The 25,710-nt window shown below is 36.6% G+C and overlaps 2 protein-coding genes across 5 annotated transcripts; both read left to right on the top strand.

Moving 5' to 3' along the window:
* Positions 1-1,239: 1,239 nt before the first annotated feature.
* On the top strand, positions 1,240-14,667 carry LOC131942433 (angiopoietin-related protein 2). 4 transcript variants are annotated; one of them, XM_059302321.1, is made up of 5 exons: positions 1,240-1,387; positions 3,067-3,827; positions 4,068-4,187; positions 4,624-4,758; positions 5,772-6,274. In XM_059302321.1, the coding sequence occupies exons 1-5, from the start codon at positions 1,330-1,332 to the stop codon at positions 6,114-6,116; spliced, it is 1,419 nt and encodes a 472-aa protein (XP_059158304.1). In that variant the 5' UTR covers positions 1,240-1,329; the 3' UTR covers positions 6,117-6,274. The 4 variants fall into 4 exon arrangements, with proteins under 4 accessions (XP_059158304.1, XP_059158305.1, XP_059158307.1 ...); XM_059302322.1 differs by having other exon boundaries at positions 1,241-1,387; positions 4,639-4,758; XM_059302324.1 differs by lacking the exons at positions 3,067-3,827; positions 4,068-4,187; positions 4,624-4,758; positions 5,772-6,274 and adding exons at positions 12,573-13,279; positions 13,516-13,635; positions 13,776-13,895; positions 14,101-14,667 and having other exon boundaries at positions 1,260-1,387.
* Positions 14,668-19,475: 4,808 nt separating this feature from the next.
* Positions 19,476-25,204, top strand: LOC131942432 (uncharacterized). The gene is made up of 5 exons (XM_059302320.1): positions 19,476-19,608; positions 22,020-22,726; positions 22,963-23,082; positions 24,396-24,515; positions 24,703-25,204. The coding sequence occupies exons 1-5, from the start codon at positions 19,551-19,553 to the stop codon at positions 25,066-25,068; spliced, it is 1,371 nt and encodes a 456-aa protein (XP_059158303.1). The 5' UTR covers positions 19,476-19,550; the 3' UTR covers positions 25,069-25,204.
* Positions 25,205-25,710: the final 506 nt, after the last annotated feature.

The raw sequence follows: 25,710 nt of genomic DNA, 5'->3' as shown, positions 1-25,710 counted from the left end.
TAAATACAAGAAACAAAAAACGTGGGTCGGGCAGATGGGTCGGGAAATTTGATGGTGAACGTACCCACGTTTTTTGTCATCAAATGTATGAACAAAATCTACGAGCAGTCATTGGTAGATCCCCTAGGGTCGGAAGAAAAATTTATTTTCTACTTTTTAGTCCACAAGAAAAACGTGGTTTTTTAAAAAGTTTTTATTAAGTATTTTATTTTCTCCTTTTTAGTCCGATGCTACACATGAAATACGTGGTTTTTAAAAAAAGTTTTTTTAAAGTATTTTTTCTAAGCGCTTCTTCCTGACACATGTCTGATTTATTCGGTTTTTAGTTAGGTTTATTCTGGAATGGTAGGTTTAAAGATAATTACATTTATGAGGTTTTTAGTTAGGTTTATTATGGAATGGTTGGTTTAAAGATAATTACATTTATGAGGTTTTTAGTTAGGTTTATTCTGGAATGGTTGGTTTAAAGATAATTACATTTATGAGGTTTTTAGTTAGGTTTATTATACAATGGTTGGTTTAAAGATAATTACATTTATGAGGTTTTTAGTTAGGTTTATTCTGGAATGGTTGGTTTAAAGATAATTACATTTATGAGGTTTTTAGTTAGGTTTATTCTGGAATGGTTGGTTTAAAGATAATTACATTTATGAGGTTTTTAGTTAGGTTTATTCTGGAATGGTTGGTTTAAAGATAATTACATTCTCGACAGAGGCGTAGCGACCCTTCCCGGCACCCGTGGACAAACTTACGATTTTCACCCCCTCCCTCGAACTTTTCATTTGCACCCTCCCCCTCAAACTTTCAATTAGGCGCCACCCCCCCCCTAAGGTCGGCGCCCGGGGACATATGTCCCCCCCCGCCCCCCCCCCCCCCTCGCTACGCCTCTGATTCTCGATATATTATACCCCCATCTAGCGCTATACATAAGTTATATTCAAATTAGCGCAACAATTTATTTTCCTAAAATCCTACGTTTAGATAACCCGTGCTGTAATGGTAAATATTTTAAACTATTTTTTACAACATTTAAACAAAATATGTTATTTAATAAAAATATGAATGTAAGAATTTGATAAATGATATCTTTTGATATAAACACCCGCACACGCTTCATTTTATTTGTTTATATCTTCTAGTAGCCTTGACATTGCTCCCCATAAAGACAAGTTGATATTTTCTGACAGGGAAAAAAACCCCAACTGCGCGGCTAGTCTGAGCTTGAAATCTTACTCCCAGACACAGTGTAAAAAACATCTCTGACACAGTGCAGCAGACGAACTAAAAGCCTGCGTCATTTCTCCAGAGAGATCAACCATTAGTGACGTCATGATGCGACTTCTGACTTACATCTGTGTGGTGGCTGTAACGTGTATTCCCAGTGGATGTAAGTTTTCGTTTTGACGTTTGATGTATGTTTTTATGACGTCATGTTAAAATACAGAGTATCGATATTACATTTTTTTTCACATTGGAAAGTTTAAAAGGTCACATGATGTTTTCCATATCCGGTTAACGAACGTTTTCGAGAAAAATTTTATCCTAACGCCGAAGGCCCTGAATGGATAATTGCTCGAAAATATATAATTTAGATAAAAATCTGTTTATGCTTTATTACAAATAAAGCGTATATTTTCTTTTCAGTTTTTGCAAGTGAAAATGAATAAATGAAAATAGCAATTTGATAAACGCCAAAAACGCAAAATTTTATTTCCGATTTTAAATACTTTCAGTTACACTATGAATCTATCAAACTTAGCGTAGATCAGTCTACAGCTTCATCTAAACGGCTGGAGCTTGGAGAAAGAAATTAGGGTTGAGCGTACGGCTAGCAACCTCAGGGTTGATGGTGAGGCTAGCAATCTCAGGGTTGAGTGTAAAGCTAGCAACCTCAGGGTTGATTGTAAAGCTAGCAACCTCAGGGTTGATTGTAAAGCTAGCAACCTCAGGGTTGATTGTAAAGCTAGCAACCTCAGGGTTGATTGTAAAGCTAGCAACTTCAGGGTTGATTGTAAAGCTAGCAACCTCAGGGTTGATTGTACAGCTAGCAACCTCAGGGTTGATTGTAAAACTAGCAACCTCAGGGTTGAGCGTAAGGCTAGCAACCTCAGGGTTGATTGTAAAGCTAGCAACCTCAGGGTTGAGCGTATGGCTAGCAACCTCAGGGTTGATTGTACAGCTAGCAACCTCAGGGTTGATTGTAAAGCTAGCAACTTCAGGGTTGATTGTAAAGCTAGCAACCTCAGGGTTGATTGTACAGCTAGCAACCTCAGGGTTGATTGTAAAACTAGCAACCTCAGGGTTGAGCGTAAGGCTAGCAACCTCAGGGTTGATTGTAAAGCTAGCAACCTCAGGGTTGAGCGTATGGCTAGCAACCTCAGGGTTGATTGTACAGCTAGCAACCTCAGGGTTGATTGTAAAGCTAGCAACTTCAGGGTTGATTGTAAAGCTAGCAACCTCAGGGTTGATTGTACAGCTAGCAACCTCAGGGTTGATTGTAAAACTAGCAACCTCAGGGTTGAGCGTAAGGCTAGCAACCTCAGGGTTGATTGTAAAGCTAGCAACCTCAGGGTTGAGCGTATGGCTAGCAACCTTAGGGTTGATTGTAAAGCTAGCAACTTCAGGGTTGATTGTAAAGCTAGCAACCTCAGGGTTGATTGTACAGCTAGCAACCTCAGGGTTGATTGTAAAACTAGCAACCTCAGGGTTGAGCGTAAGGCTAGCAACCTCAGGGTTGATTGTAAAGCTAGCAACCTCAGGGTTGATTGTAAAGCTAGCAACCTTAGGGTTGATTGTAAAACTAGCAACCTCAGGGTTGATTATAAGGCTAGCAACCCTGTGTCACGTAACACCAATCTACTACATGAGCTCGAGGTTTTTAAAGCGAGTAAGTAATCTATCTTAAACAAGTTTGAACTGCGTGAAATGCAATAAATACAATCATTATGTAATTACGTGTATAATACTCAAGTTCTAAATCGACACTGTGCTTCAACTTAGTTCAACATTTCCAAGCGTTCCACTCATACCATTTCAACACGATTCTAAAATCAACTCTAAATCTAGGTCTCGAGTTCCATATTGACAGAACTTCTCCCAGAGTTCCTGGCGCCTTCTGTGCCATGTTGTCTTGTCAAGAAAACCTGGCCAGTGACCCTGTGACGTATTCACTGGTCAACATGTCGATCTACAGAGAGTCACGTGATAGGATGCTGCTGGCTTCACTCACAGAGGTGGAAGATCAACTACGTCATCAGGGTCACACCGGGGTCAAGGTCAATGGGTCAATTGGCAAATCATCGGCAGACATGGAGGTGTTGATGTCAGTGACGTCATATTGTCAGGACACGGCGTTTGTTTGTCAGGTGATGTTTGCTGACGACAAGGGACAGATTGGTGTCAGGGAAAAAGTTGTCCCCCCTTCAACGAGAAAGATTAGTGCCAATAATAAAGACGGCGTTACTGACACACAAACTATAACAACAACATCACAGGAATCAAGGTCGTTAACCCGGGCAATAGATCAACGCAGGCGTAGATCATCAGAACAGCTTCGCATTGATCCCTCAGTAAAGAGGAACACATCTTTACCAGACGATGAGGAAGACAAGAAGAAAACAGACACATTTAATCAGACACCTCAAATTGAGTTAAAAACCATTGAGGAGCAAAATAGGAGACTTGTAGAAGTTCAAAATATGCTTCAGATTTTGGATAAAAAACTGGGCATTTCAAAAAACAAAGTTTTTACATCGGATGTAAATGAATTGGGTCGTTTTATCGAGTGGCCATTTTCATTGGCTGAATTTGTTTCACAGCCCAAGCAGGTGAGTGGAGCATGGGCTACAAGTCATACAGGTGGGTGGAGCATGGGCTACAAGCCATACAAGTGGGTGGAGCATGGGCTACAAGCCATAATACATAAATAGGGTATGAGAATGTGGGCTATGTTCTACCGGCTTGACAGTTTTTAACACTTATTTTTTGGTACAATTTTAAATGAAAAAAACAGACATTGTTGGTTTGTGTATTGCTTTAACCAATTTATCATCCAATATTTCTTGAAGATCAAGTGTGAGCGAAACATGAATTTTGAATACCCAAAGATGATCTTGGTCCAATTGGGGAACGGCAAGGTCGTCTTGTGTGACACCAAAACAGATGGTGGGGGCTGGATCGTGATGCAGGTAGGGGGAGGCAGGTCCAGTCATCGGATTCAAACATCTGATCACTCGTGGTTTACTCGTGGTTTAATGGACACTAGTTGTATGTCAACAGATATTTCGTGAACTGTTGCGCGACTTGCACTGATGTCAAGCGTGATGTACTGCTAGGTAGAACATTGAGTACAATCACGCTTGATTCTCCTTTCCCTTGTAGATGCCAAATAATTTCTTTATAAAATAAGCACAACCACGTTACTGATAAAAACAACTAGACTAATTACTATTCTGTCCTTATTCCTAACCGTTGTCTACATATAAAGGTGAAGAGATTATGTCTAATACCCCTTCACCGTAACCCCTTACTATTTTCTGTCTGTCTGATGACTTAACCTTATCCTAACCTCTCAAGTATCATTCAACCAAATCATACTTTGGCTGTCGAGTATCTTCCTCTTAGACTAATGTTTTACAGCGTCGTATAATTGGTGACGTTGATTTCAACCGAGGCTGGCACGACTACAAGCACGGGTTCGGATCCTACAACGGAGATTTCTGGCTGGGTAATGAACTCGTCTCTAGCTTGACCTCTGAGGTGAGTTATCGAACTTAGCACAGATAGCTAGCTTGTTGTCTCACTAGGTCTTTGGTCGCAGGTCAAGTAACTGGCTCTTGAGCTTGTTTCTTCTACTGTATCCTGTGGTAATGCTATTCATGTCTCACTCTACAAGTTGCTCCGTACTGTATCCTGAGGTAATGCTATTCATGTCTCACTCTACAAGTTGCTCTGTACTGTATCCTGTGGTAATGCTATTCATGTCTCACTCTACAAGTTGCTTTGTACTGTATCCTGAGGTAACGCTATTCATGTCTCACTCTACAAGTTGCTCCGTACTGTATCCTGAGGTAATGCTATTCATGTCTCACTCTACAAGTTGCTCCGTACTGTATCCTGAGGTAACGCTATTCATGTCTCACTCTACAAGTTGCTCCGTACTGTATCCTGAGGTAATGCTATTCATGTCTCACTCTACAAGTTGCTCCGTACTGTACCCTGAGGTAATGCTATTCATGTCTCACTCTACAAGTTGCTCTGTACTGTACCCTGTGGTAATGCTATTCATGTCTCACTCTACAAGTTGCTCTGGGATGACATGTCTAACTATGGTATTCGTCGACTTAAAAGTGTATGGCACATCCATCGCCATTTTCTTTGTCTCCCACAATTCCTAATAGGTAATGGTGTTAGGGGAGCGGATGCGAAGTTATCTTCATGTGCGTGTGTTTACATATGTTTTTTTTTGTGATGTTGAAAACATCTTCAAGCTTCTTTTTATTCTCTAACATTTAACTCTGGGGTCTTGCCTTCTTACTATTTTGTTATCGAACTTTTGTTTAATCCTAACTGTCAGGCAGCCAAGCAGAGCGTTTAGTTTGTTTTTGGGTAGTTTTTGCTTTATCTGTTAATTTAATCCATTTATTTTTCTAATTATTGGGGAAGCGTAACAAACACAACACATGCAAGTCACACATGACAAATCACACACAATAAACAAACCTATATACACCAATGTGTCGACAGTATTCGTGTTTATTCTTTTATTGCAGGGCCACTTTGAGCTGAGGGTAGAGATGAAATTCAATCACGATGACTACGTTGCTGTGTACGACGGTTTTAAAGTAGAGGGCGAGAACTTGTGGTACAAGCTACGGGTTGGCGGGCCGACTGAGTTCTCATTCGATGACTACTTTGATTACTACAGAGAGAGGGAATTTTATACTTACGATAGGGATGGTGTCTCTCGTTGTGCTACACGACATAAGGGTGGCTGGTGGAACGAATATTGTCATGGCATCAACCCTAACGGTCCTTGGAACACAATCACGTGGTACATACTCCATGAACATGTGCAACTCAGCAGGATTGAGTTCAAATTCAGGAGACGGCACTGAAAATTTAACAAATAAAAACTACATCAACAGTTGCGGTCCCACATGGGCCGCAACCCAATAAATTATAACTTATTATTTATCCCCCTTGGCTGGTAACAATGATATGTGTTACAGCAATAAACACCTGCGAATTTGAATTTCTCATCTGCGTTGGTCTTTACTTCTGAAACTTGACACACACGCCAATAAAATATTGAAACCAAAGCAAGTTAGTGTTATTTGATCACACTCTCACAATGTGCATAGAATTCGGGGCTCATATAATTTTTATATCACTTTTGTACTAATTCGATAAATTTGCGTTTTAACTATTGAGACTAGCACATGCTTCGTGCTATCCTACGATCTCAGGAGCAAGGAAATGCAACACTGACGCAACATTTTAAGAACACTTCAAGAAAATGTTTCCAATTGCATATTTTTAGAGGTGTGAACTTTTTTTTCTAAAACTAAGTTATCGAAATATAAAAATAAAATTCATAAAAAAGTTTTAATAATAAGCTTTTATGTAATAATTAAATGAAAAAGAGAAATAAAATGATTTTCTGCAAATACACTACTACTTACATAACTGTAAAGAAAAGCGTGGGTCGCTTTTTTAAAGTTTCAGTAAAAGTATTCAATAGATAATATAATGACCCGTGCTTTATTTACAGTAGACAATTAGATATGCAGATAAACTGACGACCAAACAGGCAAATGTGTAACTAATAGATAACAAAAATTATGTCGATTCTGGTTATATAATAACCAATCAGAATTTTGGGGTCCAATGTGATACTTGTCCAGTTGGAAAAGATCTTTGTCAAAAGAAAAAAAAATGTAGCTTTTTAAAATTTAGTTTTTAAAAATGTAGGACTAGCCAGTTATTAAAATGCTAAATAAGATAAATAATAAAGATAAAATCAACTTACACCAACTAGTGTTTCTTCCATATGAACTTTCGGAAAATCTGGAAAACTCCTTAAACTGACCGCAATCAATGCCGGACGGACACACAATATCTTACGTTAATCTGTCGAATGAGGTGCTTGTTGTGACAGCTGTAACGAGAGAATGACCAGTACGATACAAGGCTTGGGGCGATCTTATCAGACGTTAATCAGACATACAATAGCAGACTTTTGTCTGCTTGTTAAACGTGGGAGAAACGTTTGACTGTAGTTAAAAAAATATGCCACGGTTTGAATGTATTTGTGGCGGGAAAAGTTTGCTTAAAGCTATATTGAAATCAGTAAAACAAGGAAAGGAAAGTTTGGAAATTATATGTACGAGGCGGCATATACCAACTGGAGCTGCCAGTAGCGCAATGCAGTTGTTTCAGAAATGTCCAATGTTGTACGAAACAATTATATGTGCACGATCCCTTATTCTTTATCTATAAAAGCAAAGTGGGGGTTGTTACACTTTCACGCAGTTCATAACACCAATGCGATCGGGTATTTGAAAGAAAGTTTCAAAGGTAATGTTCTTGCAAAAAAGCGATAGGAAACATCAAGCTAACGGGCAAGTTATAGCAATCTCAATAATCGAGTCTAAAGGGGCCGAAAACTGACCTAGACTTACCGCTGCCTTATATAAACTATACATTTTTTAAGTACTTAAAGTAGATCGACCACTTGCTGATGCGACACATATAAATTTGAAATTTTGCAAAGAGCAGTGGCGTCGCTAAGTCGGGTGGCACCAGTGCGGAAACTGATGGTGTCACCCCCTCACCCGAAATAATTTTATATATATATATATATATATATATATATATATATATATATATATATAACGCTGGTGGTAGTGTGTAGATAACGCTGGTGGTAGTGTGTCAGTCCGTCATCGCTATAGATTTTGGAACCAGAATAGTAAACTCATCACATGTCGTGCTTTTTACTTGCATCGCAGTGTCTTATTATATATCTGATGCTCACTTTTATTACCTATCGATATGTAGATTTGTAAATTTCCAATGTGATTTCACCCCAATCCACTTCGGTGGACGGTGTATTTGGTGTCACGCCCTGCCCCTAACCTTTTTGTCGAGTGGCGTCAACTTATATTAATTCACCTAGAACAGCATTGATGGGCCTAATTCAAACGGTTATTAATTCAAGTGGAAAAATAATAAATTATGTAATAAAATTTATTGATTTTAATACCACAGCTATCCTAGCGTCGATTGACATATCAGTTATTAAAATCTTCAACAAAAGATTTTAATGTTACAACTTTTAGTTGGTGTCATCCCGACCCCCCCCCCCCCTCCCGTGATAGCTTTAAACTGTACTCAGATAATACTAACGATGTTTATCTATAGTAGGTTATTAATACGGCTGGACGTGGTAGTGTTTTCTCTAGCGTTAACTGGTTAACGTCATGGTTTCACCCCCCCCCCCCCCCCCCCCCACCCATCTCTTAGTCTAAGAAGACTATTTAACTCAAATTAATCATTCATTTAAATGGAACGATAATTGTTTTTCTCTAAACATTTTGCTACTTTTGCCTTGGTGTCACCCTCTAAATGGTGTCACACGGTGCGGTACACAGCCTCCCCCTCCTCCTCCTCTGCGACGCCTCTGGTGAGGAGATAACTCTGGTGCCGTCATTATAAGCGATTTTCTGATGCTTATTATATACGTATAGTAAGAGAGGTGAAAATGTTGCTTAGTTAAGAACATCAAAGGCTAGTTGATCTACATAACCAAATACCAGCTCGTGCTATTTCAAAGCTTGCAGGTGAAACTAACCAGAAACCGTGCACAAGTAATAAACTTTGTGTCTTTGTATGTCATCGCTCCCACGGAAAAAAAAAGAAAACAAAAATATTTTTAAAACAAAATAAAATGACCTTGAGATGATGCTAAAAATAGAAGCCGCTGTGAGTGCAGCTACAGTGACCCCAGGTCTGGACGTCACATCTGGCCTTGACCTTTATTTCTTCATGCAAAAGTTTTTTCATCTGGCATCCTTGCGATAACCGCATGGGTTTTAAAAATATTTTTCAGACCTAAGCAAAGAGGTCAAGGCTCTTTTTAATTCTTTAGAGCAGTAAAAAATTTAATAACAAGCTTTTATGTAATAATGAACTAAAAAGTAGAATTTGATTTTCTTTAAATAGGCTATGATACAGTATATATAACAATACACATATAATCAGGGTTTTTTTTGGTGACGCTACGCAAGGGGAAGGCGTACCGGCACCTTTTTCAATGTGGGAAAAAATTATTACTTTTCTTGTATTTTAACGTTTATTATTGTTAAAAGTTAGGCAGTCCATACCGTTACCTATTTTTTTTTTTACAATATAAAGCACTGCATATAGATCGAATAAACACGCTTTTCTTTATAGTTGTTTAAATTGAATTATAGGCCTACTATTATATGTTTAACGAAAACATTTATTTTCTACATTTTAGGGCTTTATTAATTATTAAAAGCTTATTATTAAATTCTTTCGGTGATATTTAGTGGAATTTTTGTAAGACCCACTTTCGAGCAACCCAGTCTTTAAATGTAAACATGGTTAAATATATTTTTCTCATTTTAACAGAAGTTTATCAACTGTATGTTGAAATGACAGCGGCTTAAAAAACTACACCCCCTACCCAATGTCTATTTTTATACTCAAGCCTCCTTGACCTTGCTCCATTTTTCATCGTAATTTCTTGAAAGAATATTTTTTTGTGTGTTTATCACCTCATCCACCCCCCCCCCAACCCCCCCCCCCCTACCCAGCCAACCTAAAAGAAAATACAGATGTACGGTGCTGGGTATTTAAACTGTTCCCCCATTCACGGCTTGAAAACAGTCATCTCTAGTACAGCACAGCAGACGTCATTTGTAGACAGAGATCAATGACGTCATGATGCGATTTCTAACTTACATCTGCGTGATTGTTGTGGCCTGTATTCCAATTAAATGTAAGTTATCTGTTTCTCTAGTAGGCAAGTATCGTTAATTTTCCATTATTTGTCACTGTAAGACCCATTGCCTATGACTAATTCCACACAAAATGTTTCAAAAGATATCTGTTAGAAAATGTTTAAACATGAAACATTGCTCGGCACACTTGTTTGAAGTATCACCAGTAGTAGACACACATACACTGGTCTCCGAATGCAGCTGTTGCGTATATCGAAATGCAGCAACATATGTTGCATTAATTAACATCTACTGACCACTCTGTTTTTAACACGTTTTTAACACGTTTTTCTTAACTCAGCTTCGCGTTTGTTTGTTTGGTTGTTTGGTTGTTTGGATGTTTGTTGTTAAAATTGACATCGAAAATTAGCCCACTTCTGATTGCTCTAGAGACCTGAAATTTGGCATGCATGCTACTTTCGCCTAACAATTTCAGATGCAATCATAAAAACTAGCAATTAGTGACCGTAATTAGCTTAATTTAATTACGCCCCAAGGACCATAAAATTGAGGACATGATTTCTAAAGATACCGACAAGACTTGAGGCCTATTGACACAGTTACTTCGGCCCCAATCGATGTGAGCGCGCTGGCCGTGATCGTATAGTGGTTAGTACTTCGCGTTGTGGCCGCGACAACCCAGGTTCGAATCCTGGTCGCTCAAGATTTTTAGTCCCTGTATTTATAAACACTTTTTTAAAAACCACGTTTTTCATGTGTAGCAACGGACTAAAAAGGAGAAAATAAAATACTTAAAAAAAACTTTTTAAAAAACCACGTTTTTTTGTGGACTAAAAAGTAGAAAATAAATTTTCATACATTTGATGACAAAAAACGTGGGTCGGGCAGATGGGTCGGGAAATTTGATGGTGAACGTACCCACGTTTTTTGTCATCAAATGTATGAAAATTTATTTTCTACTTTTTAGTCCACAAGAAAAACGTGGTTTTTTAAAAAGTTTTTTAAAAGTATTTTATTCTTAACTCAGCTTCGCGTTTGTTTGTTTGGTTGTTTGGTTGTTTGAATGTTTGTTGTTAAAATTGACATCGAAAATTAGCCCACTTCTGATTGCTCTAGAGACCTGAAATTTGGCATGCATGCTACTTTCGCCTAACAATTTCAGATGCAATCATAAAAACTAGCAATTAGTGACCGTAATTAGCTTAATTTAATTACGCCCCAAGGACCATAAAATTGAGGACATGATTTCTAAAGATACCGACAAGACTTGAGGCCTATTGACACAGTTACTTCGGCCCCAATCGATGTGAGCGCGCTGGCCGTGATCGTATAGTGGTTAGTACTTCGCGTTGTGGCCGCGACAACCCAGGTTCGAATCCTGGTCGCTCAAGATTTTTAGTCCGTGTATTAAAAACACTTTTTTAAAAACCACGTTTTTCATGTGTAGCAACGGACTAAAAAGGAGAAAATAAAATACTTAAAAAAAACTTTTTAAAAAACCCCGTTTTTTATGTGTAGCAACGGACTAAAAAGGAGAACGGACACGATAACACATTGTTAACGGTGACACGGTTGGTACGCTGGGCATGCTAAAATACACATAAAAACGTTTTTCCTTAACTCAGCTTCGCGTTTATTTGTTTGTTTATGGGAGATTTGATCACGTGATTCGTGAGTAGATCTCCACGCCAGCAACGTAAATTACACCCTTTCTCTGTTTAAAGCGTATCGGTCGCTCAAGATTTTTTTAGTCCGTGTATTTAAAAACACTTAGTCAAGTCATACTTAATCAAGTGATTAGATAAAGTAGAAAATAAACTATATAAAAAACTTTTTAAAAACCACGTTTTTCATGTGTAGCAACGGACTAAAAAGGAGAAAATAAAATACTTAAAAAAAACTTTAAAAAAAAACACGTTTTTCTTGTGGACTAAAAAGTAGAAAATAAATTTTCATACATTTGATGACAAAAAACGTGGGTCGGGCAGATGGGTCGGGAAATTTGATGGTGAACGTACCCACGTTTTTTGTCATCAAATGTATGAAAATTTATTTTCTACTTTTTAGTCCACAAGAAAAACGTGTTTTTTTAAAAAGTTTTTTTAAAGTATTTTATTAGTTTAATGACCAACTTTGTAAATTGTGATTTTGACAGAATCAACAATTTACATGTGTTGAGCAGTATATGTGTACACAAGTGTACAAACTAATTGATATTCACAAAAATACTGCTTTATGTGAAACGACAAAACTTAAATATAATCGTTTTTATTTAATTTCTTTTACACGCATTTTTTTTTAGTTAATAATTTACTCTTTTTTTACATTACATTTTTAAAAAATCGTTAGCAAAAACAGTTTAAAAATATTTTCAAATGTACAATTTCCATAATAATTACGATATTTCGATTTTTTTTTTAATGCAATTTTTCTACAGACAACGTTTTTTGGGGTAATTTTAAGGGGTAGTTCCTATTCTCTCTATACACGTCATATAGCTTGTGTATAACATGATCTAATCAAATCTGTTTATACATGTGATGTAGCCTGCGTATTATATGCTCTAGTTACCCCAAACTACAGGTCTCGAGTTCCAGATGGACAGAACGTCTCCCAGAGTTCCTGGCGCCTTCTGTGCCAGGTTGTCTTGTCAAGAAAACCTGGCCAGTGACTCTGTGACGTATTCACTGGTCAACATGTCCATCTACAGAGAGTCACGTGACAGGATGCTGCTGGCTTCACTCACAGAGGTGGACGGTCAACTACGACATCAGGGTCACACCGGGGTCAAGGTCAATGGGTCAATTGGCAAAACATCGGCAGACATGGAGGTGTTGATGTCAGTGACGTCATATTGTCAGGACACGGCGTTTGTTTGTCAGGTGATGTTTGCTGACGACAAGGGACAGATTGGTGTCAGGGAAAAAGTTGTCCCCCTTTCCACAATTCCGATAACCCCAGAAAAATCAAGATTTTTAACCCTAGCTCTCAAAAGAAATGATCGCCAACGAAGATCAACTCAGCTGATTGATATAGATACGTCAGCACTGATGAACGATTCTGAGAGTGCAACTGACCTGAAGAAAAGGTTTTTAAAGATTCTCGAGGCGCAACAAACACTTGTACAAAACTTAACCCACAAGCTCGAGACGAGAGTTTTAGACGTAGAAAACATGTTTCAAATCCTCCATCAACAACTTGGCATTTCAAAAAACGAGAGTCACAACCAGACTGGTAGCTTCATCTATTGGCCTTTCTCGTACGCTGAGTTTATTTCACAACCTAAGCGAGTGAGTAGAGGCTGTGTCAGGCAATTTTGTTGCTAGTTACACTTTACTTCATTCATATATTAATTAATTAGTTATTAATCAGGGTGGCTGGAATAGTTATATGCTGTATGTGAGGTTTATTATGTATTCTTTGGTTTAACTTTTCTTTTTTAATGTGATTCACATTGCTTTGTTGAAGTTGTAACGCAGGTAGGCCTATATCTTTCAATATTTGTATTGGTATGTTTGGCCACTAGATCAAATGTGAGCGGAATATGGACCCCAGCTACCCAAAGATGACCTTGGTTGTCCTTGAGAACGGGAGGATCGTCATGTGTGACACAGAAACAGACGGAGGGGGGTGGATCGTCATGCAGGTAGGTGGAGGCAGGTGCGAGTTTGAGATTATTCATTAAATAGTAAATCTGAGGGAAAAAACAGAATTCACATGACATTTATCGTAATAGAATATTTTCTCAAATTTATCATAAGGTAAAATATTTCAATGTATTTATAGCGTCGAGTAATTGGCGACGTAAATTTTCAACGAAACTGGTATGACTACAAGCATGGGTTCGGATCCTACAACGGAGATTTCTGGCTGGGTAACGAGCTCGTCTCTAACCTAACATCTCAGGTAAACTAATTAAAGTAATTGTTTCTAATTAGCATAACTATCATTTGGTCTTTTGAAAATGGAATAGGTGTATAAATCGAAATTTTCAAACGTAATCCTAGATTTAATACTGAAGACTGAGTTTACTCGTAGATTTATTTCCATAATAAACGCAGATAAACATTTGTTCACTGCTAACTGTGAATGTCACTTTTTCAATTTGCAGGGTCTTTTTGACCTGAGGATAGAGATTGGTTTCAGCAACAATGAGTACATCATACAGTACGACAGTTTTAAGGTGGAGGACGAGAGCTCGTGGTACAAACTCCGGCTTGGTCAGCATACTGCTGGATCTTACAATGATTTGGCCTACCAAAAGGATATGGAGTTCTACACTTACGATAGGGATAGCCCAGGCCAATACGTTAAAGCTTTTACCGGTGGTTGGTGGTTCTGTAACTGTGGCCATTACTCCAACCCCAACGGTCTCTGGAACACCCACACTGATCAGGGGATAAAGTTGGCCAGCCTCACATCAACCAACTCTGTCAGCAGGATTGAGCTCAAGTTTCGGAGACGTGCTAATTAAATTATAGAGCGGCAAAGACTTAAATCAAACTAGAACCTCGACGTAAAAAATAAAATTTTTAATTGTTATCAGTACCTCAGAATGTCGCCTGCACATCTGAACAGGTGTTCAAAGCTTTGGTTTATATCATGAACTTACCTAACATGATTTTAAACAATAAAAAGATATTTTGTCGACTTTTTATTAAAACTATTTAGTTTACAATGTCTGTTTTGTTTTATTTTTGTATTGTGGCATACCTTGTAACTCAATTTTAATCCACTTCTAATGCAGCGATTTTATTCAAACTAACCAGATGCATTCATCTCCAATAGCAATGCAAATGAATTAATTGTTAACTCTAATTAGACACAAGGTTAGGCATTTAAAATTGATTTAAAATTGATTATATTTAATCATACATGGAGAGATAACAAGAGTAATTAATTCTAGCGATCACTATATCAGCCGTCTGTAGGCGGTGAGCCTTTTGGTCAAGTTTGGCTGATTTCTGGCCTAAGTGTTGATCATGGATTAAGGGGATATGGTTGTCTTTTAGAATGGCAAGCTAATGATTGGGATTTTAGCGTGTGTATTTTATGTCGTATGTGCTGTCAATTTCATTTACAACGAACTACTAAAAATAAAAAAAAAAAAAGAAATAAAAACAAGTTAATAAAAAGTCTAGTGACAATTTAAGCGCAATTTCCTTAATTAATTTTTTGTGACCAAACGAAAGAATATTTTTGAAAACTTTCTTCTGCAATATTGTTCTAAATGATGGCAGGAATCGATTGGTACATGTTTCAAGTCGCTAAGTGGCAAAAAAATCCCTTTTTTCCGAGGTTTTTTTGGCTTTTCCGGGAAATCCAGGAAGGAATTCCGGGAATGGTTTTGGCCCACAATCATCCTCAGAACTTGCTTAACATATTTGCTTTGGAACTAGTCCTCGATATTGCTTTGTTGAGGAGGAGATACGACTTAAAGCTGCGCACATCCATCCATCCATCCAGAAATAACGAGTTAATAATCGCAATTGTCCAGTATGGAAATTGCGCTAAAAAAAGCTTATAACAATTAGCTTGAAATGCACTAATTTGACAAGCTAAAGTCTTGGGGCATGCGCCTTACACCAATTTACCCAGTTAAATTTTGTCAAAGATTCTACGCTTTATCACCAAGTTTTCTCTCGACTAAATAGCAAACAAATCTTCAACGTTCTCCGCCATACCTCTGTGTCTTTATACAAATATAGTGACCTGGCTTAATTAATGTAAACAAATCCCTCACCAATAACTGGTTGAATGACTCAAGTCTTTGTGAAAAGTGGTTGTCAAAACTATCGTTTTAAAGCTACCAGTTGGAATGTACGAAACTTAGAATTCGTAAACCATGTAAAGGTTTTACAGCTAAACTTTACTGTAAAACTTCTTAAGTCTATGACACGCTACTGGACCATAACAGGGCGATAGTATCTGTTGTTAGAAGCTGGGCTAATAGCGAAACAACTGCAGCCTGCGTCACAAGCATAACTCAGGTCTCGTTATAACTTTATATCAAACTTAATATCTTAAAAAACATAAGTTTAACATCGGTTAGAAATGAATGGTTTTTTACTTCTCGTATACAGAGTATAGAGAAAGTATTGTAATCGTCCACAAGAAATCACATGAAATTTTGACAATTTTCAACTGAGTGGGGGTATTTATTTTAATCGGGCAAAAATTCTAAATAAAGATTTATCAAAATTTCGCCGTTTTACGTTTAATCGAGTCGGAAAAACTGGACTTTGCAATTCTGCCCGTGTGTGTGTATTGTGTATGTGTGTCTGTGAACACGATAACTTGAATACCGTTACAGCAAGGTTGATGAAATTTCATATAAAAGTATTATATTAAATTTGTAGTTCTGTATGAACCTTTCAGCGATTTCCAGTAACCGTAAGTAAAAATTATTCTACTTTTAGTTTATCAAAAGTCTATAACTTGTACTGTTTCATATAGATAAACGAAATTTTAAAAAAAAGTAAATTACCTAACTGTCTGCTTTCTTGCAAATGTTGAGTAATTTCCATTGACCGGAAGTAGTAATTTAAGCAATTTCCGATTTTCCCAAAAAAAAAACCAAAAAAAAAAAAAAAAAAACAACAAAAAAAAAACGCATATTAAATTATAAAGTACTAGTATTCCGCACTATTATACACATATCGTTTGCCAATAACTTGGTGCGCAAATCATTTTTCTACGAGAGGCTATTCTATTTTTGAAAAGTTTAAATCATTAAAAAATGGATTAAAAATATTGTCTATATCCCGATTTGCCATCTCCCGTAGTGTTATATAAGAATATTCGAGAAGGTTTAGGGGAGACCACTCCCGCTTTATTTTATCAAGCAGCCATTTTCATTTTTTACTTTCTCGTATATACGAAGTATAAAGTCTTGTAATCGTGAAAAAAAAATCTAGATTTTTACAAGTTTTACACCTCACTGATACGGAAAAACATAATTTTGCAATCTTGTCCGTATGTCTGTGTGTGTGTGTGTGTCTGTGTGTGTAAACACGATAACTTGAGTACCGTTACAGATAGGTTGATAAAATTTCATATATAAGTATTTTATCAAAATCGTAGATCCGTATCAACTTTTGAGCGATTTTCGATAACCGAAAGTGGTACTTTTTCCACTTTGAATTTTTCAAAAGCCTATAACTTGAGTCATATTTCAGATAGATAAATGAAATTTCACATGTAAGTAAAAGATCTAATCCTCTACCTTCTATCAAATTTTTAGTAATTTCCGTTGACCGGAAGTAGTAATTTACGCTATTTCCGATTTCTCAAAAAAACGCTTGTAAATGTATAAAGTACTAATAATATTCCGCACTATTATGCACATTTTGTTTTGGCGTTCGCTTGGTGCGTAATTCTTTTTTCTATGAGATTCTATTCTATTTTAAAAAGTTATTTAAAATGGATTAAAAATCATAACTATATCTCGAGTTCCCATCCACTGTTGTTTTATATAAGAATATTCGAGAAAGTTTAGGGGAGATCACTTCCGGTTTATTGAATTTGTTTCACAGCGTAAATAATTGACACGTTCATAGGATATGTGGTATCTTTGTTGTGTGAGGGGTATCTTTGTTGTGTGAGGGGTATCTTTGTTGTGTGGGGGGTATCTTTGTTGTTTGAGGGGTATCTTTGTTGTGTGAGGGGTATCTTTGTTGTGTGAGGGGTATCTGTGTTGTGTGAGGGGTATCTTTGTTGTGTGAGGGGTATCTTTGTTGTGTGAGGGGTATCTTTGTTGTGTGAGGGGTATCTTTGTTGAGTGAGGGGTATCTTTGTTGTGTGAGGGGTGTCTTTGTTGAGTGTGCTTTTTCTTTGTTGTGTGTGGGTATGTTTGATGAGTGTGGGTATCTTAATGATCTGTTGTATATTTGCAACCAACTCTTTGAGATTTTTCGATTGTTTTAATAATTTTAAAAAGTATTCGAATCTAATATATAAAGCTCAGTTCTGTATGTAACGCATATGTTTGTCGTTGGTCTTGGATGGATTTAAGTGTTAGACAATTATCGTGCGCATTTGTCTAAATTTATGAGTTAAAAAATTACTATTGAAAGTGTTGGGAAATAGTTTTCATTTTTCAAATTATAGTAATAATTGTCGGCATGTTCATTAAACACAAGTTTTAAAAAAATATCATCTTTTACAAAAATTCTAATTATGTCTTTATTTAGTCCTATAGCACTTACTTCCCTTTGATAAATTAGGAAAACACAATTACTTCCCTTTATGAAACCATTGCATTAGTAGAAAATAATTTACTTTTTATTACTTTGTTTTGGTGTTGGGAAAAAAATAATTACATAATTAGCGGGGATTGATCAAGTGCAAATGTTGTAGGTATTTTACGGATAAGCTTGGAGTATTAAAATTGTTCATTAAATTGAAACAGGCGCGTTCGTTTAAGTGAGTGCAAAAGACTATGAATAAGTTGGTGTACTATAGTCGTTCATTAAGCTAAAACAGGTGATTCCGCCCCGGGCGTTTATGTTCGCGTTAGTGTTTTCTTTGTGTTTAGGTGGGTTTGCGTTAGTGGTTGCGTTTTGATTTGGTTCGTTTTTGTTCTTTCTTTTTTCGTTTTTGTTTGTGTTTTTTTGTTTGGGTTTGTATTTGTGTTTTTGGTTGGTTGTGCGTTTGGATTTGGTTTGTTTTCGTTTGCTTTTTCGTTGTTTTTTTTTTGTTGGTATTGGTGTTTGTGGTTGGGTTTGTTGTTAGGTTTTTGTTTTCTTTTGCTTTTTTGTTTGTTTTTTCTTTGTGTTTGTATTGGTGTTTGTGGTTGTGGTTGGGTTTGTTGTTAGGTTTTTGTTTTCGTTTGTATTTGTAATTGTGTTAGCGTTATGTTTGCGTTTTGTTGTTTTGGTTGGTTGTGGTTTGGGTGGGCAATGCCGGGTTTATGATGATTACTAAACACACAGGTAATGGTCTTTAACAGAAAGGTTTTTCACAGAAGCCAGAGCAGTGCCTGGCCGGGACGGCTAGTTAGTTATATTTTTACACTGGTTTAGGATAAACATATATATTTTATACCTATATAACTTGCTTTCTAGAAAGTTGTAATTATAAAACTTTGTTTGTTTATGGTCCATTATGGTAATTAAAGAGGTTTAAAGTTAAAGTAACCCACTTTAGGGTAAACCCAGGCTTGAAAAAAAAATATTGTGAAATATTTAAAAAAAAAATTTAAACATAAGATAACCTAAAATAATTTTTATCATTTGCTGTTAACATAGTTGTTAACATTACCTAACTTCTTGCCTCACACCCCTTCCCACCCCCAATATTTTTTCTGTGTTTTTAATTTCAGTGTTCTTGACCTTGCTCCATTTTTTATTTTAGACAGGTCGACATAGTTTTAAGACACCATTATCCCCCCTCCCCCTTCCACCCAGCCAACCCAAAAAATAATAATTACAGATTAGCTGTACAGGTGCTGAATATTTAAACTGCTTCCCCATTCATGACATGGAAACAACTTTGGTACCGCGCAGCAGACGTTAAAAAGCCTACGTCATTTGTAGACAGTGATCAATTATTAGTGACGTCATGATACGACCTCTGACTTACTTGTGTGTGTTCGTAGTGGCTTGTATTCCAATTGAATGTGAGTTTTTTTTTTACTTTCTCGTATATACGAAGTATAAAGAAAATATGGCAATCGTGCAAAAAAAAAAAATGGAGATTTTTGCAAATCTCGACGTTTTACACCTACATGAGTCGGAAAAACATAGATTTGTAATATTGTCCGTATGTCTGTGCGTATGTGTGTGTGTGTGTGCGTGTTTGTGTATGTGTGTGTCTGTAAACACAAGAACTTGAGTACCAATATAGCTAGGTTGATGAAATGTCATACATAAGTATTATATTAAATTTGTAGATCCGTATCAACTTTTCAGCGATTTCCGATTTCCGATAACCGGAAGTGGAACTTTTTCTACATTCAATTTTTCAAAAGCCTATAACTTGAGTACAATTTCAGACGAGCTGACCCGCGACGTAGTATACGCCGCCATCTAGTTGTTTTATTTTCTGCTTATCAGCAATTCATAATTTGTGAATTCAACACTACCCCCTCCCTCCCCCCTCCCGCCCAGTAAAAGCAGCCGTTTACAGACAAAGAAAAGATAAATCAGAAATTGTTACCTCCCCTTCGTTTCAAATCGTTTAATACTAAATTATCTGTCCTAATAGCCGTCACTAACCTGGCTCTACGATTGTAAACATTCGGGGTGAACCACAGCTCACTTGACAGGTGGGGATGAGGGTGGTGGCTAAGCTGCGTGGTGTTTTCTATGGTCTCCATGAAGAGAATTATATATATATATATATATATATATATATATATATATATATATATATATATATATATATATATATATATATATATATATATATATATATATATATATATATATATAGATAAATGATATTTCACATATAATTAAAAGATATAATTCTCTGTCTTCTATCAAATTTTGAGTAATTCTTTGCCTTCTGTCAAATTTTGAGTAACTTCCGTTGACCGGAAGTAATATTTTAGGCTATTTCCGATTTCTCAAAATACGCTTGTGAATTTAAAAATTACTAATAATATTCCGCACTATTATGCATAGATTGTTTGGCGTTCACTTGGTGCACAATTATTTTTTCTACGAGATTCTATTCTATTTTAAAAAGTTTAAGTAATTAAAAATGGATTTAAAGTATTGTCTTTATCCCGAGTTGCCATCCCCCGTAGTGTTATATGAGAATATTCGAGAAAGATTAGGGGAGATCACTTCCGGTTTATTTTTTTGCTGATGGCAGTGATAGTTTAAGGGGTTATGCTCGTTTTTTTTTTTCTATTATTTTTTTACAATTTCTGACCTAAAGCCTTTTGATTACTATGTTTGGCACATGAAAGTAAATATTAAACAGCAAAAATATGGGTTGAAAACAATTGATGTTGTCAAGGAAACCCAAAAAAACCTTAGCCATTTTGAATTTTTCGGTACTTTAAAATATGCTAAGGCTTTTCTATGTATGCACTCATGGCAATGGAATTTAAACTGCTTATATTTCAGTATATATTTAAGAATAATAATAGTATATATTAAAACTTTTGCCACGAAACATTTTTGAAATAGCTACTAGTAAGAATTTTACAAGGTCTAAAAAATTGTACACTTTTTAGTATTAAAAAGTTACAAAATTTGCATTTTATTACCATAAACCTTTTTTTATGAAAGCTATCACAATTCCTTCGTGACAAAAATTTATTTCTACATGAAAAACAATTGCTGAAAATATTGTGGGCATTGTTTAATAAATACAAAACCTGCGAACTGAGAAAAACAGCAAAAAGTAAAGAAAAGTAGGTCATGAAATTCGAAAATAACATCTGTGTAATTTGTAAAGCCGATTGTAAGCTTTGGGTGTTTCCGAGATGATTGAAAATACTCTTACCAAATTTCGCAGAGAGCTTGTAAGATAAAGAAAAATTCTTATTTTAATTAACAAGTTGATAAAAATAGTATTTTATACTGGTATTTTATCCTTAAACATTTAATGGACTTCGCCTATTCGTTTAAAAAAACAATCGTTGTAATCAGGTTTTAGATTATCAAAATTAGATAAGACAGTGAGTATTCACATAACATTTATAGGAGCCTAGTTTTCTAACAACAGTAAGTAGTACATTATGAGCTTTATAAATCTCTGGGAAATTCAGCTCTATGACCCCTAGTCAGGTGGTCAGCGGGTCAGCTGGCTAGATGGTCAGGTAATCAGGTGGAAAGCTAATAGAATTTTATCCCCGTAAAAGACGTGTACCCAGCACTCAGTCTTACCGTATTAATTAAATTTCTCGTCCCAGTTTATCGACCATCGTTTAACACTGATATTTCTAAATCCCTTCTCGCAAATCTGCTAGGGACGTCTGCCAACTTTATTTTATGTGTCCAATAGTTCCATGCAATAAATACATTATTTTCAATTATGAATGTGAATCCCTTATCTACAATACCGTTAATCCAGGTCTCGAGTTCCAGATTGACCGAACGTCTCCCAGAGTTCCTGGCGCCTTCTGTGCCAGGTTGTCTTGTCAAGAAAACCTGGACACTGACCCTGTGACGTATTCACTGGTCAACATATCGATCTACAGAGAGTCACGTGACAGGATGCTGCTGGCTTCACTCACAGAGGTGGACGGTCAACTACGTCATCAGGGTCACACCGGGGTCAAGGTCAATGGGTCAATTGGTAAAACATCAGCAGACATGGAGGTGTTGATGTCAGTGACGTCATATTGTCAGGACACGGCGTTTGTTTGTCAGGTGATGTTTGCTGACGACAAGGGACAGATTGGTGTCAGGGAAAAAGTTGTCCCCCCTTCCACAATTCCGATAACCCCAGAAAAATCAAGAGACTTAACCCCAGCTCTCAAAAGAAATGATCGCCAACGAAGATCAACTCAGCTGATTGATATAGATACGTCAGCACTGATGAACGATTCTGAGAGTGCAACTGACCTGAAGAAAAGGTTTTTAAAGATTCTCGAGGCGCAACAAACACTTGTACAAAACTTAACCCACAAGCTCGAGATGAGAGTTTTAGACGTTGAAAACATGTTTCAACTCCTGCATCAACAACTCGACATTTCCAAAAACGAGAGTCACAACCAGACCGGTAGCTTCATCTATTGGCCTTTCTCGTACGCTGAGTTTATTTCACAACCTAAGCGAGTGAGTAGAGGCTGTGTCAGGCAATTTTGTTGCTAGTTACACTTTACTTCATTCATATCTTAATTAATTAGTTATTAATCAGGGTGGCTGGAATTATTGTGTGTAGTATGTGAGGTTTATTATGTATGCTTTGGTTTAACTTTTCTTTTTTAATGTGATTCACATTGCTTTGTTGAAGTTGTAACGCAGGTAGGCCTATATCTTTCAATATTTGTATTGGTATGTTTGGCCACTAGATCAAATGTGAGCGGAACATGGACCCCTGTTACCCAAAGATGACCTTGGTTGTCCTTGAGAACGGGAGGGTCGTCATGTGTGACACTGAAACAGACGGAGGGGGGTGGATCGTCATGCAGGTAGGTGGAGGCAGGTGCGAGTTTGAGATGATCATCGTAACTTAGACTATCAGGTAAATATATTTCCCGTGTGACCTACTTAGGTCTTCTTTTTATTTATTATTAATTATATTAATTTTTCAAATGGCTTTGAGTGGTCTGTGGTTAAAACAAGTAATTGTCCATCACGCTCATGTGATAGTATTCACCGCTGAGTGTGACCCGTGCTGTGGCTCCTTCCTCCCCAATGGTCCACGTCATTGAGATCGGCATCCCATAATTTCAGAGTGGTATATAAGGCCGGAATATTCCACACACGCGGACAGCCCACTATATATCCACAGGAGAGAGAGCCACGTACGACCCCCATGTTGTATTTTCTAGTTTAAGCAGCTATTATCTTTAAGTACCATTGTACTTAGTATTTTTCTGTGTCTCAATTTAATAACGTGTAGGTTGTGTTTATTACTTAGATACCATATCCAGTGTTAGTAGTTTCATTGTGTTATTCTTTGGATCGTAAGTTGGGTATTTCATTTGTATATTTCTATTGTTTTACATAGCTATTTATTATTTAGACTTGTATACATATTAGAAGGTTGTAAATTGATTAAAAGTATTATTAGTTGCAGAAGGTCTTCGTGTGTGTTTTTACCCTAGACATTATATTCGAGTCCATGGAGAGTTTTTGTTGTCTAGTAATCTTTTAGTTTCGTAAGTCCTCAGTCTAGGACCATCCAAAAAGAATCCGGGTATTGCGTTATCTTTACCAGTGGTAGAGGTACGTAATACCCGACCAAAAGATGTGAAAGTAGAACTATATTGCCCATGACAGTTATTCTTCTACGACTTGTTTAAATATTCACTCAAAGAAAAATTTGTTTCTATTCTCAATCACTGAGCCAAACCGAAAATGCACTGAAATTCAGAAAATTGCTAAGAGAATTGGTCGGTAAAATGTGTGAATTCGACGAAAATAAAACCCTAACCCTAACATTAACAATGTCATTGTTGTAAAATGAAATTAAACAAATATAAAAACTTTTATAATAATAAACTTTTAAATGTAGTGAAAAATACCGCATTGCTTTCTTTAATTAAGGCTTTGGCTGTTGATGATATTTCTTTCTTATTTTAGCGATCAAAGCTTTTATGAAATAAAGTTTAATTTCTTCGTTTTCAGTGCTGTTAAGCATAAGTTTTTTTGACAAAAAATTGAAGTAACAGAGCATATATAAAAATGGTTCATCTAAGACAAAAGCAGATTTTAGGAGATATTAGACAATTTTCTAAAAACCACCATACACTAGGAACACTATGAAATGTATTTTTAGCGTCGACTAATTGGTGACGTCAGCTTTCAACGAAACTGGTATGACTACAAGCACGGGTTCGGATCCTACAACGGAGATTTCTGGCTGGGTAACGAGCTCGTCTCTAACTTAACGTCTAAGGTAAGTTAACTAAGATAAATGTTTCTAATTAGCATAAATACCACCTGATTTTTTGAATAAGCTTATAAGCCATGATCTACTTTTGAAACCTAATCCTATAGATAATAATGAAGAGTGAGTTTACTTACAGATTTATTCCCATGCCTTGCGCGAACTCACATTCCTCTACCCCTTTCTCCAATGGCAGGGTCTCTTTGACCTGAGGATAGAGATGAATTACAACAACGGAGATCACGTGATTCAGTACGACAGTTTTAGGGTGGAGGACGAGAGCTCGTGGTACAAACTCCGGCTTGGTCTTCTAACTGCTGGATCTTACAATGATTTGTACAACCACAAGGACATGGAGTTCTACACACACGATAGGGAAAGTCCAGGTCAATGTGTTAAAGCTTGGGTGGGCGGCTGGTGGTACCACAACGCTGGCTGTCATCATGTTAACCCCAACGGTCTCTGGAACACCCACTCAGATCAGGGCATGAGGTGGGCTAGCTTCACTGGTTCTAACTCAGTCAGCAGGATTGAGTTTAAGTTTCGGAGACGTGCTAATTAACTTGTGTAGCTAATTAACTTGTGTAACTAATTAAATTGCGCAGCAAATTAAATTGTGTTGCAGTGTAGATCTTTACATTCAACATCAAATGAATTCACCAGGCTGATATACTTAGGTAAACGATGAATGGCTATATTTTAATCAGTGGCATTATTAAACATCTACATTATCAAATTGAGGTTCGTTTGTTTAAATTACCATTCTGTGTTGCGATAAGAAAAAAAACCCACATTTTTGTTGACTTTTTCTGTAATGTCGGTATGTTACCTAAAACATTAATGTCCGGAAATACGTTGGATTAACATAAAATAACACACATTCAAGGTATTTTTTTATTTAGTGGCGGTCATTTAACATATTATGCAGACATACAATATGCAACACAAGATACTGTCTTGTTGGCCATAACGATGAAAGATTTGATGGCAATCCACGGGTTGAGATGACAGTGTGGCACCATGATTATATATATATATATATATATATATATTATATATATATATATATATATATATATATATATATATATATATATATATATATATATATATATATATATATATATTCACAACTCAGTGTTGTTGTTATACTTCAAGTGGGTAGACATGAACAGCTTAGACAAGGCCCGTGTATGCAATACAT

This window comes from Physella acuta, unplaced genomic scaffold, assembly GCF_028476545.2.
Source record: "Physella acuta isolate Inbredline_101_S28 unplaced genomic scaffold, ASM2847654v3 ptg000405l, whole genome shotgun sequence".
NCBI lineage: Eukaryota > Metazoa > Mollusca > Gastropoda > Physidae > Physella > Physella acuta.
This window is presented reverse-complemented; position numbering and strand designations above follow the sequence as displayed.

Bases quoted from the DNA above. Each gene is read 5' to 3' on its own strand.
- LOC131942433 (XM_059302321.1), top strand. From the start codon at position 1,330: ATGATGCGACTTCTGACTTACATCTGTGTGGTGGCTGTAACGTGTATT. The intron at 3,828-4,067 runs GTGAGTGGAGCA...TATTTCTTGAAG, and splicing joins TTGTTTCACAGCCCAAGCAG to ATCAAGTGTGAGCGAAACAT. The intron at 4,759-5,771 runs GTGAGTTATCGA...CTTTTATTGCAG, and splicing joins TCTCTAGCTTGACCTCTGAG to GGCCACTTTGAGCTGAGGGT.
- LOC131942432 (XM_059302320.1), top strand. From the start codon at position 19,551: ATGATACGACCTCTGACTTACTTGTGTGTGTTCGTAGTGGCTTGTATT. The intron at 22,727-22,962 runs GTGAGTAGAGGC...TTTGGCCACTAG, and splicing joins TTATTTCACAACCTAAGCGA to ATCAAATGTGAGCGGAACAT. The intron at 24,516-24,702 runs GTAAGTTAACTA...CTCCAATGGCAG, and splicing joins TCTCTAACTTAACGTCTAAG to GGTCTCTTTGACCTGAGGAT.